The 20,335-nt window shown below is 36.3% G+C and overlaps 1 protein-coding gene across 1 annotated transcript; it reads left to right on the top strand.

Annotated features, from left to right (window-relative positions):
* The first annotated feature begins 1,912 nt into the window (after window positions 1-1,912).
* Window positions 1,913-6,808, top strand: LOC107024797 (rho GTPase-activating protein gacU-like). Its single transcript, XM_027918330.1, has 11 exons — window positions 1,913-1,971; window positions 2,083-2,136; window positions 4,311-4,317; window positions 4,766-4,849; window positions 5,232-5,329; window positions 5,420-5,585; window positions 5,677-5,742; window positions 5,850-5,915; window positions 6,008-6,081; window positions 6,358-6,592; window positions 6,695-6,808. Exons 1-11 carry the CDS (start codon window positions 1,913-1,915, stop codon window positions 6,806-6,808), a joined length of 1,023 nt encoding a protein of 340 aa, XP_027774131.1.
* Window positions 6,809-20,335: the final 13,527 nt, after the last annotated feature.

Genomic DNA, 20,335 nt, shown 5'->3' with positions numbered 1-20,335 from the left:
TTCCTTCAGAAGAAACTGGCATCTCTTTAACAAACGGGGCTTTCTTAGCAGGATCTTCGATTTCTTGAACTTCAATGCCCTTTCCAGGTGCATGGCTCGCATCTCCATCTAAAAGTCCTTCTATCCTGTCCATCAACTTGTCAATTCGAGATTCTTGGTGTTGTACATGCTTCGTCAATCCTTCAACCAACTTCGTCAGATTTGCGAGTTGTTCCTCAGGAGAGGAAGCAGCAGTCACCATCGTTTGCATGATCATCGGAGATGCAGGAGAGTAACATGGATTGTCGCGTAAGTTAATTTTCAGTGGACTCACGTTACGCGATATACGTGGAGATGATTCATAAGTTGAATCACAGTTCTCCCTTGTGGTAGAGTTCTTGGAACCAGATTGCTCAAGTAGAGCCAATGTCTTCTTGATCTTTTCAGCAACACTACTTCCTCCTTCTAGAGCATTTGTGGAGGAACTTGCTCCTTTTGGAGTCGAAGACCCAAAAACAGGAGTTGACACAGACGACACTTGAAGCGTTTGTTGTCCTAGTGTAGCAGCCTTGCTTCTCGTAACAGCTCCAAAACTTCCAAAGGTAACACCAAGGATGTCTTCAACTTCAGTAGAGAACTTGGAGCTAGTGACCTTAGAGGCGGTTGATCGAGAGTTGTTGTTCATGGAAGTCATCTTGATATTCTTTGACGTTTGAAAAGTTGAGATGAGAGGTAGAGATTGTCCCACTGGGCGTGCCAGAATTTGTAGACAATAAAATTCGCGTCGAGAAAACAATAATCAAGAACGGAAAATTATAGCAACAATCGATTTTATTATTTCAAATGCGAGTGTTACAATCTCTATAATTCCTCTGAATTCGCCTTTTCAAATATAAATTCAAGGGCTTTAAAGCTTGTTCTTGAATCTATGATGAACTTGAACTTGAACTTTATCTTGATCTTGACTTTTATTTGAACTCAAGGGCTTCGAGCTTGTTCTTGAATTCGGTGGTCTTGATCTTGATCGTTCTTGAACTTGAATGCTTGAATTCTTAAACTTGTAGCTTTGTAGAGAATTAAATGGCGTTTGTACCACAGAGTTTCTCTAGCTTCTTGTTTAGAATTTTCTGTCTCTTTTCTGAATTATGAGGACCCCTATTTATAGTTTTAGAATAGAGGAGTTGCGATTGGAATAGGATTCCATTCAGCCAATCAGATTAAAGTGACATGGCATTTGGGCTTTATGGAGCGGGCTTGTCATCTTTGACACATGTCATGATTCTATTGGTTTTGTTATTTGACTTGGCATGCCACATCATCTGCACACGTGGCGCCAAGATGGGCTCTAGAATGAGATGGGATTGGGTTTAACAAATTGGGTTCATCCAATGTAGCCTGAATCAATTAATTTAGACTTCAGTTAAATCCGTATTTATTGGACTTAAATATTTAAGTCAATTATATCAATCCACAATATTTATTTGGATTAATATATTTATGAATTCAATATAATCCAAATCATTTTATAAATTTATATTTAATAAATTTAAATGATTACAATACTATCTGAATATGAATTCATAATTATGATAATTTAACTTTTAATAACAAAAGTCACACGACCATATCTGAATTAGGTTGACCAACTTTTTTTATTTATTTCATATTTGACCTTAATAGCTTTTTGCCCTTATAAATTAGCTACTTTGGAGCCTCCTCTTTCCGTCATTGTAACTTTCATACACTTCACACAACACTCTAAGTTGTTGTTTTTCAAGGGAGATAAGACTCCCTTGAAAAAACTTCAAGATGGGTAGAAAAATTAAGATAAAGAAAATAGTAAGAGACGACAAAACGTCAAGTCGCATTTTCTAAGCGGCGTACTTGTTTACTAAAGAAGGCGAAAGAGATTGCAATTTGCTGTGATGTGGACATGTTGTTTGTCGCGTTCTCGCCTGCTAATCGGCTCAGTAAATTCTGTAGCCAAAAGAGGTATTATATTTACAGTCGATACCTATAGAAATTGTCGTTACATCGTGCTAGGTATTAATCTATAAAACTATTATCTAGATTAATTTTGTTACTAAATTGTTACTTTTGTAGAATTAAAGACATGCTTCAGCACTATATTGAGCTTCCGGTTGAGAGGAGATTGACGTACATGAACTAATCTTAAATTTATAGAATTGATTATTATTTTTTTACCGTAGCACTAACTTATGATTTTTTTTACTTTTTTTCTCTTGTGGGGTTAGTCACATGGCTGATGTTCAGGTACTTTACTCTTTTACAAATTTACTCTACTCTTTTACATATTTATTATCGATATATATTTGTAGGAATTTTTATTTTTCTAGAATTGTCTTATTTCTATTAATGTGAATTAATTGGTATAATCTTTAAATAAATGTGAAATTAATAAAGTTTGCATTTTAATTTTGTTCTCTCCTCGTTTCAATTTGTTTAATTTTTTTAGTTTGTTTTGAAAATTTTTTTCAAGTGAGGTTTTGAGTCTAATTCATAACACAAAAGTCAAAGGAATGAGGATTGCTCAAATCTTATTAGGATTATCACCCCCACCCCCTTCCACGCCCAGATGTGGACATTTTTTATTTGGGATTGCGTTTATCATCCCACTTCATCCGAACATTCTTTATCTGGCATTTCATTTACCCCCCTCTCCCCACCACCACCACACCCAGATCCATATATCTTTTATCTCGAATTCCACTACCCGATCTAGAGTGTGATTTTCACGCCGAAACTATTCCTATTCCTAGGGTCCACATCGGTTTTGGCACTGAACATGTGAAGTTAGGTCATGTGCCTAATTCACACTCAAAATTCATTGAGGGGGGGGGGGGGAAGATTGTATAAATTTTACAAGTAGATCAGGATTCCATTTATTTAGTGACGTGGAACATTTAATTCTTGCATCAGAGTGTTTGTTTTTCTTTTTCAACAACTCTTTTGTTTTAACTTTCTGCATAACATATTTATAATCACAAAATAAAGGATATTAAACACATTCTATTTATCTTTAGTTTAAGGCCACAAAATTAAAAAATATTTTTTAATTTATTATATTTTATGTCAATACAAAATCAAACCAACAAATAAAATTGAATCAATAATAATTAAAAGGTTCTGAAAATGACATCATCAATATTAATGAAATACTAATTGATTTATAATTTGTTAATACAACATTTTTTGCTTTCAAGTTAAGAAGAGTGTAATTAAAAGAGAGTTGCCATGAAATTTAATTATTGGGATCAATTTTACCCACCATTATTAATATATTTTTTGGTATATTATTGAAGGAAAAGATGGCAAAATTGAGACAATTGAACCACATCAAGGGAGATGCTCGAAAACTACAATTTCTTGATAAACAGTTTGATCTCTTACCTTTCTCGTACTCCTTTATTTTTGGATTAATTTATTTTCTCTCTCTAATTACATATTATTCAATATTATTTTACAATGTAAATAAAAAAATAATATGTACAAGGAGATTAAAGAACGATGAAAATGGAACCAAATAGAAGCTCAATTTTTCTAAAAAATGAATGAGGATTAGAAAAGATATTATGGCTAAATGAGTGAAATATTCAATCAAATAAAAATGCTTATTAAATGAAATCTATAATGGAGAGGGGTAATAATTTCGTGCTTTTTAATTGATTTTAAATTTTAGACGCTTAGGTTTTAAATGATTTGACTAATAATTATAGAATATGAAGATAAGATTAATTTGGCCAACTTATAAATTTATATAATCATACATATATTATTATTTTTATATTTAAGTACACTTATTAAAGAAAAGAGATCAAAAGGTCCGTCAAAGCATAATTAACAAAATCTATTTTGACCAAAGAAAATTATAGACTTGGTACTTATTTTGTAGTATAGTGTCCATTAGCTTTAACCATTAAAAACATACTTACTTGCAAGAGCATATACATAAGTGTTACACCAACAACAGCAAGCTTAGATGTAATTTGACAACTATAGTGTGAAAATAGTAAGATGTATGTAATTTTACTTTTATCTTTATGGAGTAGAAAAATTAGTTTTAATTGAATCTTGGTAAGCCTCCTCCATTATTTCATGATTCAGACAAAAATGTGAGCGAGCTCACACAGGTGATGTAATATAAGTGTCGCACTATTTTTAATTTATCAAAATATTCGACACTACTACCTAGTGCCTCATACTTGATTTCTTTTGTATTAAGTGAAATTGACTATTACTAATGAATTAAACTATCTCATGATGGCTTCCTTTGGATGTTTCAACCTATTGTTGGTGCTCTATTTCTACAGGATTGAGGTGAGCACAACTTTATTTGATGTTTTATAAGTTGTTTTTTTTCAATCTATCCGTACAATTCTAATTAGCACTCCCTCCGCCTCACATTAGTTGATCGTTTATCTTTTTACACATACATTAAGAAATCATAAGTAAGAATACGACTTTACTAATTTACCCCTTTAAATTTTTTTTGAAAATTTTATAAACAAGTGTGAACACTTTCAAAAAGAATTAATTGGAAGGGTAATATAATAAAAATCTAATTAATGATTTATTGATTTAGTAAAGTGGACAACTATTTTGTAAGGATGATTAACTATTATGCGCCGAAGGGAGTAGTTTGTTAGTTAAGTGAGACATTGAAATAAAAAGTAAGAGTAGTCTTAATAAATAAATGTTAATTAATCATTTTAGAGACAATGAGGAAATTGATCAATTCATTTGAACTTGAAATTCTTTGATCCAGAATTTGGAGCTACAAATAAAGAAGAGCACATTGGAATCGCAAATTTTGGATGCTAATATAAGGTCATTTGATTCAGTATCACAAGTATTTTTTTTAGTTCATCTTAATTATAACATCAAGGTTGAATACAACAGTATCGCCATATCTTTCATTTAGACATTTAAATTATAGTATATTTAAATTGTCTAAATATGATTCCACAGGGATTTCGAACCAGGACCAGGGAAAGGACCTTCTCTTCATCAACTCATTTGGTGTGAGAGAAACTTACAACTCTCTCTCGAAAGAGTCAAGGCTAGAAAAGTTAGTTTTTTCACCAACTATTTTTCTTGATTTATCATTAAAAAATAATGTGAAATCACAAATTTCAAGAAAATAAGTATTTTTCTTAGAAATAGTTCATCAAATCAACTCATATATATATAATCAATAAGATTTTGATTTATGTCTAATAAATTTTGATTAGATGGAATTGGAGAAACAAGAAAAGATGGATGTTGACCTTGTTGCACAACAAACAACTCCTCACCAGTTTGATACTAATAATTGGACTAATCCATACATGTTATTATTTTTTTTCAAATAATATTTCTTTAGAAAATTTTTTTATCTCTTTATTTTTCTTTTAGAGTCATTATTTTGTTATTATTGCAGTTCAAATATCCAGGAGAGCATACTTCAAGATTGGATGAATGAAGGGAAGGGAATAGCAAATAGTTCTGGAAATTACGCATATAGCCCTTCCTTTCCGAGTTCTTCACAAAATGGGAATATAACATTTTTTCAAAGCCAAAACTCGTCACCTTATATTCCGTTGCAAGTAATACTTTTGAAAAATGCAGTAGCTAGGACCTCCAAAAAAAGAGATTTTTTTTTAAAAAAAATTGATATATTTTTTATTCGCATAATAGAATCAACAACAAAACATAATGATAGATGTCCATGAGAATCCTACACAAACATTTGGACAATTACAGGTACATTAACATTCTTAAAATATTATTCCTTGTAAAGATCTCTTTAAGAACTCAAGCTATTTGTTTCAAACAGAAAATTTATATAATTATTTTTATTTGTGCAATAGAGTCAAGAACAAAACATGATGGTAGATTTCCAGCAGAATCCAACACAAATATTTGGACAATCACAGGTACATTTGTATTCATGAAATATTATTCCTTGTTAAATCCTACCCCCCCCCCACCCTTCGTACTTCACTAAATAGTTTATACATTTTTGCAGGCACAAATGACTTGTGGTGAAAGTAATGACAACTCTCTCTTCAACTTCTGGCAAAATATTTGTGATTCTACAAGGTTTCTTTTGATAACTTTTGATACGAGAACTTATATTGTTCACAAGATAATATTTCTTATATTTGAAAAAGAATAATAATATTAATTAGAATTCTAACGATCAATGGATATTAATTAACTCTATATAAGATCAAAATATCATCATAAAGGATACTAGTAAAATAGTAATAATATCATATAAAACGAATCAAAAATAATATGTTTTATTATTGATGTTTGTATTGTTTTTGTTTAACATGATATGATAGCTAAGAACATGTTCTCTTTGTATTTCAGGCCTGTCTCGTGTACACAATTGAACAATACCTTCCAATTAGGGTTGGAGAATGACAATACAACTTGGAACAACAACTTGAATAATGCCTCCTCGTTTGGTTGGGAGAATGCCCATTCAAATTGGAATAATAACATGAGTAACAACAACAATTACATCAATGAATATAATGATCCTCCTTCTGTTCAAAGTGATGCAATAACTCCAAATGTTAATGGATTTAACTATTCCATGGAGGTTAGTCCAAAGTTCTATTCTTATTATTTTCGATCAAAATAATTTTATTTTTTATATTATTCACACAAACAACTCACTTTAAATGTTTGTAACAATGATTAGGAGAATACTACGAGAAACATTGCTCAATGTACTACACATGAGAATGATGCATGTGAATGGGAAGTTTTCCTCAATGAAGCTTTCAATGGAGAAGACTATAAAAATTTAGATTGATCCATCAATAACTCAGAAAAAAAACTTTGTTTATCTAGTTCCTTTATGTTTGGTCCATATTAAAATTCACAAACTCCTGAAATTTTAGCGTTTTATTTACTTATTTCAGTATGCAAGATATCATATTTAATGTATGTTAGGTGACCTATATATGTTGAAGCGAATAATAATGACCTATGAATGTTAGAAATAAATTGTGTTGGCTACATCATATGTAGTAATACTAATTATTAAGTTGTCCATTTAGATTATATGGCTACTTCAAAATCGATTTAGAGTATGGTTTAATTTGAATTGACTTATTATAAGTGTTTTAAGTTAAAATAGCTTTTAAGCACTTAATATGATACTTTGACTTTTTACGTGATGATTTTGAAAGATATTACTCATATTTGAGTAATTTATAATTCATACCTCTTAAAGAAATCTGAATTCTTAAAAAAAAATAATCTCAAACCATACAAGAAACCCCAAAATAGGTTAACAGTGTATACTTCCTTAATTAAAATTGTGTTTGGACAAAGAGTTAAATATCTTCTATATTCTTAATGTCAAAGTGATACTATCATGCTTGTAATTACCCAGTACTTGTTCCTACTTCATGAGCACGATTGGAAGGAAATAAATTTTAAATCATATTAAGAGAAATAAAAATAGTTATTAGACATATATATGATGTGTTTGATACATTTTTCATTTTTTCTATGTTTGGTCCATACATTTTCTCTAGAAAAAAAAGCTTCTTAAAATGAAAAAAATGACTCTAATGGAAGTAGGGAAAACAAGTTGCATAAATGACTTTCCAAGTTTATTGTCTGATCTCACCCACCCAATCTTCCCCCGCAAACACAAAACCCCAACTTCCATACCTACCCGCCTTCACATAACTCTTTGCCATATAACACTTTTTCACCAAATACTAAAAAAAAGTAAGATAGTCACTTATTTTCAAAAAAAAAAAAAAAACCTTCGTACCATACACTGAATGGAAAATATTTGATGTATTAATGAATAAGGCTCTAGTTAATATTTGAATATATTGCCTCTTAAATAAAAAGAAGAGGTTTTTTCTTTTCTTCACAAATCACAAGGATTGGAACAGGTAGGGAGATCCTTATTTATCTAAGCAGCTGAAACACTTCCTAGTGATATCACCAACAAGATTTTGTCTAAGGTTATGACTCTGAGAATTGCTCATATCCTTCCTACGATAATGTCTAAGAATCAATCAGGTTTTATCAAATGAAGGTTAATTATTGAGAATAACTTACTTGCTCAAGAAATAGTTCATGGAATTAAAGTTGACGAGGAAAAGGGTAACGTGATTTTGAAACTTGATATGTCAAAGGCTTATGATAGAGTATCTTGAATTTTTCTTATGAATGTTCTCAGAAAATTGGGATTCAGCGAGCACTCATTGGACTCATCTAACAATTGGTATTCTATAATTGTTAATGGGGTTAGATATGGTTTCTTCAACTCTTCTAGAGAGCTCAAGCAAGATGATCCTCTCTCCCCAGCTCTACTTGTTATTGGAGCCGAGGCACTCTTAAAAGCCCTTAATCAGCTTAATGACAGAGATGATTTCAAAGGATTTTCTATGAGCATGAATGGCCCTCAAGTCAATCACTTATGTTATGTTGATGATATCGTCTTGTTTTCCTCCATCAACAAGACATCTATCAAAGTTATTGAAGGAATATTGATTGTATTGAAGTGTTAACCTAATAAGGCAATACATGGGAGATATATATAGGAGATATAGGAAGGAGTACTAATCCTAATAGGACTAGGATTAAGGAGTAATAATCCTAATAGGACTAGGATTAGTACACAGTAAATACTAATATTATTTAATACTATTTATTTAATACTATCTGTTATTATCCCCCCTCAAGCTGAGCTGAGCGGAAGCGAACGGAAGCTTGGAACTGAGGTAATCGTGCTGTCGGCTCGGGAGAGGCTTGGTGAGAATATCAGCCGGTTGTTCTTCAGTGGGTACATACTGCACAGTCATGGTGCCGGCCTGAACTTCATCGCGAACAAAGAGACAATCGGTATCAACATGCTTCATTCTGGTGTGTAGGACGGAATTCTTGGCCACACAGATGGTTGATTTGTTGTCACAATAGAGAGCAGGAACAGTGTGAGTGGCGCGGAGTTCGCGAAGAATATATGTGACCCACATGGTCTCAGCAGCAAGAAGAGCAAGGGCGCGGTATTCAGCTTCAGTCGAGGACCGAGAGACCTTGGGTTGTTTTTTTGTACACCAGGAGATCAGGTTCGGCCCCAAAAAAACGAGAAACCCCGATGTAGATTTTCTGTCATTTTTATCATTCGCCCAATCTGAATCTGAGAAACCCCGAAGCTCCAAGTCCCCGGGTCGAATGAGTAAACCACGACCAAGAGTGCCAAAAATGTACCTGAGAATGCATTTTAGACAATGGTAATCATGTTCACTTGGTTGATGCATGCGCTGAGCAACTCGGTTGACAGCAAACTGGATGTCAGGACGGGTAATGGCCAGATACTGTAGAGCCCCAATGAGGCTGCGGAAGTGGGTGATATCGGCAAAGGGGGTGTCGGCTCCATTCGTAGACGAAGAGACTGCCATCGGTGTTGGTTGACTGGTGCATTTTTCCAGTCCAGCTTTCTGCAACAGATCTCGAGCATATTTTGACTGATGAAGAAACAAGCCGCTGCCTGTCCGAGAAACCTCCATTCCCAGAAAATAATGTAACGGGCCAAGGTCCTTCATTTTGAAGGTAGTATGCATAGCTCGAGTGACATCCTGAATGAGAGCTGCAGTAGAGCCTGTAATAATGATATCATCTACATAGACAAGAAGAATGACTGTACCGTGTGCTGAATGTCGAGTAAACAGACTCGTGTCGTGTACGCAACACGTGAAGCCGAGTCCCTGGAGGAACGTTTTCAGACGTGTGTACCAAGCACGGGGGGCTTGCTTGAGCCCATACAGAGACTTCTGGAGTTTGCAAACATGTTGAGGGAAGCGGGGATCAACATAGCCCGGTGGTTGCGTCATGTAGATAGTTTCATCAAGCATGCCATGAAGAAAAGCATTGGAAACATCCAACTGATTGATGAGCCAATTGTTGCGCACGGCGAGTGACAGTACCAGGCGAATGGTTTCCTGCCGAATAACAGGACTGAATGTCTCGGAGTAATCAAGCCCATACTCCTGATTGTAGCCTTTAGCAACCAAACGAGCCTTGTACCTGGAAATACTGCCATCTGCATTGTGTTTAATTTTGTACACCCATTTACAGCCCACTGGGTGCCGCCCATGGGGCTTAGGTACAAGAACCCAAGTTTTCTGATCAGTCAAAGCCTTAAACTCGTCATCCATAGCATGACGCCAATAAGCATTTTTTGAGGCAACAGAGTAGGTTGTTGGTTCACTATCGGGAAGGGGTGTATTTGGTAGTATGGTAGCCTGAAAGGTTTTGGGTTTAAAGATACCGGCTTTGCCACGGGTTAACATGGGATGAGTATTGGGGGGTGGCACGGGCGGTGGTGATTCGGGGGTGGCCGGGAAGGACCCAAAACGGATCGGGCTGGAGATGTTGTGGGTATGGGGTGGTTCGGGTTGGTTGTGAGTGTGGGTGGTGGTTGCGGGTGTATTGTGGGTGACGGTCGAAGGGGTGATGAGGGGTGGTTGGGTAGTGGGTGGAGGTGTGGGGGAAGGTGGTGAGGGACCCTGTGAGTATGTTGGAAAAAGGGGAAGGACGCCAATGAATGATGTATTTGTGGAGGAGGAAATAGACTCGTAGGGAAACTCATTTTCGACAAATTTGACATGACGAGATATGTAGACTTTATGAGTTTGTGGGTCAAGACAGCGATAACCCTTGGAGGTAGGATGATAGCCCAAAAAAATACAAGGACGGGATCGGGGTTGTAATTTGTGAGTAATATGAGGGCGTAGCCAAGGGTAGGCAAGACACCCAAAGACGCGGAGGTTGGTATAATTGGGAAGTTCTTGGTAAAGGAGTTGATAGGGTGATTTGTTGGAGAGAGTGTGACTGGGCATTCTGTTAATGAGGTAGTTTGCGGTGGCTAGAGCTTCTACCCAAAAGGAGACAGGGAGATGAGATTGATGTAGAAGAGTAACCACCGTTTCAATGAGATGGCGATGCTTACGCTCAGCCACCCCATTCTGTTCGGGAGTGTATGGACAGGAGGTTTGATGTATAATTCCCAGGGATTGCAGAAACTGGCCAAAGATGTTATTGACATATTCCTTTCCATTGTCACTTCGAAAAAGTTTAACATGAGAATTGAATTGTGTTTTGACCATTTTTTCAAAAGTGACAAAGGTGGTGTATGCCTGTGATTTGTGTTTTAGTGGGTACAACCAAGTGTATTTTGTAAAATCATCCACAAAACAAATATAATAGCGAAAACCAGCAAATGAAGGAACAGCAGTAGGACCCCATAGGTCAGAATGAATAAGTTGAAAAGGTGCAGTTGTACGCTTCTCAGATAAAGTAAAAGGTAATTTATGAGATTTAGCAATTGAACAGGAGTCACAATTGTTTACATGAATGGAAGAAAAACCTAATTGAGACATTAAAGAATTTATTATTTGAGTAGACGGGTGACCCAGACGACTGTGCCACAACAGACTGTGGCCATCAGCCGAAAGAGCCACCGGAGCCACAGGAACGCTTTCTGAAACTGGGTGGGCAGACGAACTTGTGCCAGGAAGAACGTACAGACCATGCTCACAGGGGCCCTGAAAAATCACCCTCTTGGTAGTATTGTCTAGGATCTGAAAATCATTAGAGGTGAACAAGAGTGAGCAATTATTGTCTTTTGTGAATTGGTGAACTGAAAGGAGATTGGATTTAATAGAAGGGACGTGGGTAAGGTTACCTAGGTGAAAGATAGCGGTGGGGGTTTTAATGGTACCCGTGCCAGTGTGAGAAATATTAAGGGACTCACCGTTGCCAACAGTAATACCATTGGAGCCATGATATGGATTTGGAGCGTTAAGCTTGGATAGATCAGAAGTAACGTGCATGTTGGCCCCAGTATCCAACAGCCATTCAGAGGAAGGGCCGGCTTGAGATGCATAATTGGCACGGTTATCACTATTTCGGCTCTCCTCATACCGAAACCAGCAACGAGCAGCGGTGTGTCCTGTTTTCTGACAGATTTGACAAGTTGGACGATCCCGCTCGTAAGTGCCCTGCCCGCCGCTGGAAGATGACTGCCCGCCGCTGCCGAAGGAGTGCAGGCTGTTGTTGCTGCCGTGCTGCTGACCGTCGTACGGCGGACGACTGCCCTGCCGACCGCCGCGCCCGCGGCCTCCGCTGTTTCTGCCGTAGCCGCCGCGGCTCCCCTGCCGGCCGCCACCACGCCCCCCGCGATAGTTCTGGCTTGCGGTGAGGGCGGTGGCCGGCTCCATAACAGCGGCTTCTCGGAGAAGAAGTTTGCTCTCCAGATCCACGTTGATTTCTTCACTTTTTAGCCACGAGGAGAGAGTAGCCAGGTCAACGGGCGTTGGACTGATGCGAACCGCCTGTTTAATGGAGGAGTAAGCTGATGGGAGCCCCCGAACGACGCACATGACGAGATCTTTTTCGGGAATGATTTCGTTCACGGTGTCGAGGGCTGTGATGATGGTGGAGACCTCGTCTAAATACTCCGCCATAGTTTTCGTGCCTTTGGTAATTGTGTGGAGACGATCACGCAATTGAAAAATATGAGAGTGGGAAATTGATGCATAGCGTGTTGCGAGGGCCGTCCACAGGGCTGAAGCAGTTGTGTAGGATCGGACGTGTTTCTGAACCGTGGGAGAGATGACCGCAATCAAACATGATCGGATCTGGCCATCCACGGCTTTCCAGGCGGCATGGGCCGGATTGGTTATTTCTGATTTGTCCGTGGCGGTGATGACTGCCGGCGGCGGTTCTGTGCTTCCATCGACGTATTTGAGAAGGTAATTGGCCTCAAGGGCTGTAAGAACGGTGATTTTCCATGTAGGGTAATTTATGTGTGATAATTTTTCGGGAATCAGGGCATGAAGATGCTTGAGAAGGAGTTTAACGCCAGAAGGAAGTGAATCGAGAGGATCCACCTCGGTTGTCATGGCTGCCGCCGCCCAAGAGAAGAGAGGGAACGATCGGTGCCCTAAAGAGAGAGAGAAAAAAACTTAGAGAAAAGAAGATCTAGGTTTTCTGGCTCTTGATACCATGAAGGAATATTGATTGTATTGAAGTGTCAACCTAATAAGGGAATACATGGGAGATATATATAGGAGATATAGGAAGGAGTACTAATCCTAATAGGACTAGGATTAAGGAGTACTAATCCTAATAGGACTAGGATTAGTACACAGTAAATACTAATATTATTTAATACTATTTATGTAATACTATCTGTTATTAGTTATCATGAGAGAACTGAAGAAATACCAAGATTCCTCTTGTTAGGAAATCAACAAGGATAAAAGTTGTTTTATTACTCATCAAGATGTCCATTACAGAACTAACAAGAAAATCAAGAAGTGGACTGGATATAATCATTCCACTTTTCCCTTTCATTATTTGGGGGGCCATATCTGTACCGGTAAGTATAAGAAAAATAGTTTGTTCGCTGATTTGGATATTAAAGTCATCAATAAATCTAGTGTATGGCAGAATAACTTCCTCTCTCCAGGTGGTAAAGCTCTTATCATTAAGCATATTTTACAATCCCAAAGACATTATACATTTGCTGCTCTTGAACCTACCAAGATTATTATTTATCAAATTGATAACTATTTTTCAAATTTTTTTTGCGGAAAAGAGAGATGTTAAGAACAAGCATCATTGGTCTTCCTGGAAAAATATGTGTTATCCCATTGAACAAAGTGGTTTGGGCTTTAAAAGACTATGACATTTGGAAGGCCTTCACTGTCAAGAGATGGTAGAGGCTGAAGACCATGAATAACTTGTGGTTCTACTTTATGAAAAACAAATACTGTCCTAGAACCAATATGGTGGTCAAAGTTATTAACTCAAAAAATTTCAATGCTTGAAGAAATTTGCTTCATATTAGGAAAATTGTGGAACAAAGTATCAAATGGGAAATGAACGAAGGTAATGCATATTTCTAGTGCGATAACTGGCCTAATAAGGGTCCTTTAGCCAACAGAGTCCGATTACAAAGAAAATCTGGCATCAACAGAGTGAGATAATTTCTCCAAGGTAATGGATGGGATCGAGACTTTCTAAGGCAGGTTCTTCCTGAGAATCTGGTGAAAGAATTGGTTCAGATTGATATTGGAGATATGAGAGATAGAGACAAGTGCATATGGAGTCTAAATTCAATTGGAAACTTCTCATGCTTATCGTCGTGGAACTTTATTAGATAGGAAAAACAAAAAGAACCTATGTATAGTCAAATTTGGGGAAAAGAAATTCCATTTAAAGTTTCTTTCTGTATGTGGAGAGTTGTGAAAAGAAAACTTCCCATTGATAGCATTATCAGAAGTTTTGGTATTCAATGGATAAGAGGTGCTCATGTTGTAGGAATACTCAACTTGAGACTCTTGATCACTTGTTCACTACTAGTGATTTGGCCATTAAAGACTGGAACTATGTGACTAGACCTCTTGGTATTACTCATAATGCCAATACTGTGCAGGGGGTTCTTGATTATTGGTGGCAAACAAATTCTAGGAATGAAGTACACAAGAAGTTTTGGTAATCGAATGGGTATGGAGTACTATACAATGAATCTAATGGAATTACTTGAATGTAAAACTGTTAAGGGTAGTTAGGTAATTGTATAGTGAAACTGAATTATTTAAACTTCTTGTTAGTCGGTTATGAGTGAATAGTGACGTGATTAGAAGTGTATAAATAAGTTTCACTGCTTCACTATAAACATACTTTTGATGCTTTTGAAATATATCTTTCATTCTCTTTTCTCTGTTATGGTTCTCCATTGATGAATAGTGCTAGACTTTGTATATGAATTTTAACATTGTATCAGAGTATTGGTCATAATTGAATGATCATTGTATCCTGGATTACAGATCAACAATGGCAAAATTTGATCACAACCATGCTTTATTTCTTCATCCTTCAGATACTTCTGGAACTCCAATTATGCCGATGCAGTTATCAGGATATGATAATTACTCTATGTGGAGTAGGGCTATGAGGATTCAAGTACTTGGAAAGAATAAACTAGGGATTATAGACGTAACCTGGAACAAAGAGGATTTTGGAGCAGATCTAGGTCATCAATGGGATCGATGTAATGCTATTGTACGGGGATGGATCATGAGTTCAGTAACACCAGAATTACATACAGGAATTGTGTATGCTACTAGTGCAAAGGAAATTTGGGATGATCTTCGTGAACGCTTTGACAAGGTAAATGCTTCTCGAATTTATCAATTGCATAAAGACATACCTAGTTTAGTGCAAGGAACTGATAATATTCCTGTTTACTTCTCAAAATTACGTAATCTTTGGGATAAATTCAATAGTATTGTTCCACCACCATGTGATTGCCCTAAATCTAAGGATTTTTGTGCTCATATTCTACGACAAAAGTTGATGCAATTTTTAATGGGGTTGAATGAGACGTATGATCAGTCGAGAAGTCAAATTTTGATAACTGAACCCACTCTCAGTTCGAACAAGGCATATGCAATGCTTGTTGAACGAGAAAGTCAGCGAAGCCTGGGTAGTTCTTCTAGCAGTTCTGTTAATGGAGAGGGTACTGATTTAGCATCACTTATGACTAGAAGAAGTGATAATTATCAGTATCTTAAGGGAACAGGTCAACAATTTTTGGGACAAGAGTTTCACAAAGGGAAGAAGAATTGGGATCTACAATGTGATTATTGCAAGAATAAGGGACATCTGAGAAGAAATTGTTTCAAGCTAATTGGATATCCAACTAACTGGAAATTTAAGAAGAAGGATAACTTGAATACATCTTAGAATGCTCAAGCTGAGAATAAACATCAGAACATGTCATCTGGGATCATAAACAAAGGAGAAATACTTGACAAAATGACAACTGAAGAAATTTCAAGGACTCCTCATCTTACAAATGCACAACATGACAACATACTGAGTATGATCAACAATGATACTTCACAACATGGTGTAATGGCTAATATGGCAGGTACGGCAGGTCATAGACACACTCCTATAAAAGATATAGGAGATTTTAAGTGGAGAATTCATACTGGAGCAACTAATCACATGTCTTCTAGCTTGAATAATTTAACTGATGTGAAATTAGTTAAAACAGGCTATAATAGGAAAGTTCATTTGCCAAATGGAGGTGCTACATTTGTTACTCATACAGGAAGTAGCAGAATTACTGATACAAGAGAATTCAAAGATGTCATGTTTGTTCCTAATTTCCAATATAATTCGTTATCAGTATCACAGTTAACTAGAGAACTTCACTGTTTTCTGTCCTTCTATCCTGGATTTTGCTTATTACGGGACCTTTCGAATGGGCAGATGAAGGGGATTAGTAAGGAACATGATGTCCTTTATTGGATGGTGTCACAGACTCAACACAAGAAGGCTCAAAATGTAGATCCAAGAGGGTCACAGTTTGTGATGATACAAGGGATATCATTTTATGACATAACAGATTAGCTCGTGCTTCAATAAAGTTGGTGAAGGAGGTTTGTGGTCATACAATCGATGCTTGCAAGAATGTTATAGATAAATGTGAAATATGTCCAATGGCTAAACATACTAGAATTCCTTTTGCCAATAGTGATACTAGATCCGATAGAGCTTTTGCTTTACTGCATTTGGATGTATGGGGTCCCTATAATACTCAGACTTTTGATGGAAACAAGTATTTTCTTACAATTGTTGATATCACTTCTCAAGAATTACTTGGATTTTTTTGTTAAAGTTCAAGACTAATGTACTGGTAGTTCTCTAACAATTTTTTCAGTTGGTACTTCCTCGATTTAATGCCTCAGTTCAGGGAATTAGAACAGATAATGGTGGAGAACTTTGTAATGATCAGATACAAGATCTACTTAAAGATCTAGGAATTGTGCATTATAAAACTTGTGCTAATACACCTCAACATAATGGTGTGGCTGAGATGAAGCACATGTATCTACTAGAGGTTGCAAGGGCACTTAGATTTTAGAGTGGTCTTCCTCTCAAGTTCTGGGGTCATTGCATTCTTACGACAATATATATCATCAATAGACTTCCTTCTAAGGTACTTTCAAATAAATCACCTTGTGAAGTTTTCTTTCACAAAAAACATTACCTTACACATTTGAGGACCTTTGGTTGTTTATGCTATGGTAGCATTCTGCCTAAAGTTAATAAGTTTGCTTCTAGAGCGGTGAAAGCAGTTTTCATGGGATATTCCAGTGAAAGTAAGGGTTACATACTGTATGATCTTGCCAGACGAAAATTCTTTTTGAATAGGGATGTTAATTTTCATGAGAACCAATTTCCATTGAAAGCACTTATTAACACAGATGTTCATACTGTGTCTGATAGTTTTGCTTATCCTGATGTTCTTTCTGATCCATATTCTTTTATAGCTTCTGATCCTCATCCTCCTATCACTACATCTCCACTTCCTGATCCATTACTACATGATCCTGTTGCTCCTGCTTCTACCTCCCCTAATTCAATTCATACTCCAGTCTCTCTTCCTACCAAAAAATCCACAAGAACTTCTAATCCTCCTCTATGGTTGGCTGGTTATGTCACCAAACCTATCTCCAATTCTACATTATATCCTTTATCTAACTATGTTTCTCATACAAATTTGTCACAATCCCATTAACACTATCTAGGTATTTTTTTCAGCAGTTCTTAAGCCTGCTTCCTATCAAGAGGCTATTAAAGACAGCAGATGGGTTGAAGCCATGTAGTCTAAAATACAGGATTTTCATGATAATCATACTTGGGACCTGGTGACCTCACTTCCAGGGAAGGTTCCCGTTGGATGTGGTTGGGTTTATAAGGTCAAGCTCAAGTCAAATGGTGATGTTAAAAGGTCTAAAGCTCGACTTATAGAAAAGGGTTACTCTCAAAGAGAAGGTTTTAATTATCATGAGACTTTTCCCCTATAGTCAAGATGACCACAGTAAGGACTATTCTATCCTGGGATGCTCAACACAACTGGTTTATTCATTAGTTAGATGTTTATAATGCTTTTTTACAAGGTCATTTACATGATGAGGTCTATATGCAGTTACCTGAGGGATTTTCAAGCCAGGGGGAGTCTAATGGGATAGTATGTACACTTGTAAAATCCCTCTATGGACTTAAACAAGCAACTAGACAGTGGGATTTAAAGTTGTCTGAAGAACTGTTAAACGCAAGTTTTATTCAAAGCAAGTTGGCCCATTCACTATTCATCAAGAAGCAAGGAACAAACATTGTGCTGATTTTAGTCTATGTGGATGATATGTTGGTAATAGGAAATAGCTTGGCACTCATTGAACATACAAAAGCATCATTACACAAGGCTTTTAAGATTAAAGATATTAGTGATCTTAAGTTTTTTCTTGGTATGGAGTTCAGCAGATCTGGAAAAGGTATTTTGATCAATCAAAGAAAGTATGCATTGGAGATTATTTCACAATTGGGATTAGGAAATACAAAACCATCTTGGACACTATTAGAGATGAATATAAAGTTGACAATACATGAGTTAGATGAACTACAGGAAAATCGGATGATGAATTTCTTGACAATAAGGAACAATATCAAAGTTTGATAGGGAAAATGTTATACTTAACATTAACAAGGCCAGATATTGCCTTCTCTATTCAGACCCTTAGTCATTTCTTGCAGCAACCAAAGAGATCCCATTGGGAAGCAGCAATTAGAGTTATGAAATATGTTAAAAAGAACTAGGTCTTGCTATATTATTAAGCAGTACTAGAGCAAACAAATTGAGTGTGTTCTATGATGCAGATTGGGCATCATGCCCCAATACTAGAAAGTCATTTTCAGGTTTTTTGGTGAAGCATGGAAGTTCTTTAATATCATGGAAATCAAAGAAGCAAAAGGTTTTCAGGAGTTGAGCAGAAGCTAAATATAGAAGTATGGCCAATGCAATATAAGAAGTGGTATGGATCACAACATTGCTAAAGGAATTGGAAAATGAAGTCAATGAACCAGTGATGATATTTAGTGATAGCAAAGTAGCGTTGGAAATAGCAGTCAATCTTGTGTTTCATGAGAGAACAAAACATGTAGAGATTGACTGTCATTTTATCAGACAAAAGATACAATAAGGGTTAATAAAGACAGAATATGTGAACTCTAAGGATCAACTGGCAGATATATTAACTAAAGGTCTTCCTAGACAGCAACATGAATATTTGGTAGGCAAGCTTGATGTGTTGAATGTTTTTATACCCACCAGATTGAGGAGGAGTAATTAATCTAATGGAATTACTTGAATGTACAACTTTTAGCAGTATTTAAGTAATTGTATAGTGAATTAGTTAGACTTCTTGTTAGTCGGTTATGAGTGAATACGTGATTAGAAGTGTATAAATAAGCTTCACTACCTCACTGTAAACATACTTTTGATGCTTTTGAAATATATCTTTCATTCTCTTTTCTCTGTTATGGTTCTCCATTGATGAATAGTGCTAGCCTCTGTATATGAATTTTAACACTATATGCTTGATTGCTGAAAATTATAAACCAAGAATCACTAGCATCACAGTCAATTGGACAAAACCTCAAGGAAACATATGGAAATTGAATACAGATGGTAGCCTCATACGTGGACAAGGATTGGCTGGAATATAAGGAATCATTAGGGAAAATATGGAAACATGGTCATGGCTTTTGCTAAATATACCCAATTTTCTACTAACAACTCTTGCGACTTGCAGGCAGCTTTACGTGGAACTGAATGGTGCCAGGACAACTAAAATTCTTGCATAATTTTTGAGATGGATAGTCAAAATAGCAGTGAATATGATCAAGGGATTGACTCCAGTGCCTTGGAATCTAAGGAAAACAGTGAGAAAAATCCAAAAGAAGATACAAAATATGAATTGCGAGATCGTCCATTGCTTCAGGGAGGCAAATTGTGTAGTTGACGCTCTTGCAAGACATGCCACTACAAGGGACATGGATTATATATTCTCAAAGGAAGAAGATATGCTTGACTAAAATGTAAGACCAATGAGAATGAACACACTCAATCTTGCTTCATTTAGGTTTAAAAAAGAAAACACTCGGGATGGCACTACGAACCACCTTGAATGATAGTAAGGGAAGGCTTATTCTATTTTATTGATAGAAAATGCCTTCCTTTCAGGAAACTCTCATATGAAAGTCTTTACTTTCATTGAGTAAACTTCCTTTTTTTGGTGTTATTTGGGATGAGGTTTAGGCAATATGTCCCCCTCTCTCTTGTAAGTGATCTTATTAATAAAAGGTCTATTATTGGACGTTTAAAAAAACATCCCTAAATAATTTAGTATAACATAAGTATCAACAAATATATATATATATATATATATAT

The sequence above is a fragment of the Solanum pennellii genome, chromosome 7 (genome assembly GCF_001406875.1).
Source record: "Solanum pennellii chromosome 7, SPENNV200".
Taxonomy (NCBI): domain Eukaryota; kingdom Viridiplantae; phylum Streptophyta; class Magnoliopsida; order Solanales; family Solanaceae; genus Solanum; species Solanum pennellii.
Note: the sequence above shows the minus strand (reverse complement) of the source record. Positions and strands in the feature narration are given on the sequence as shown.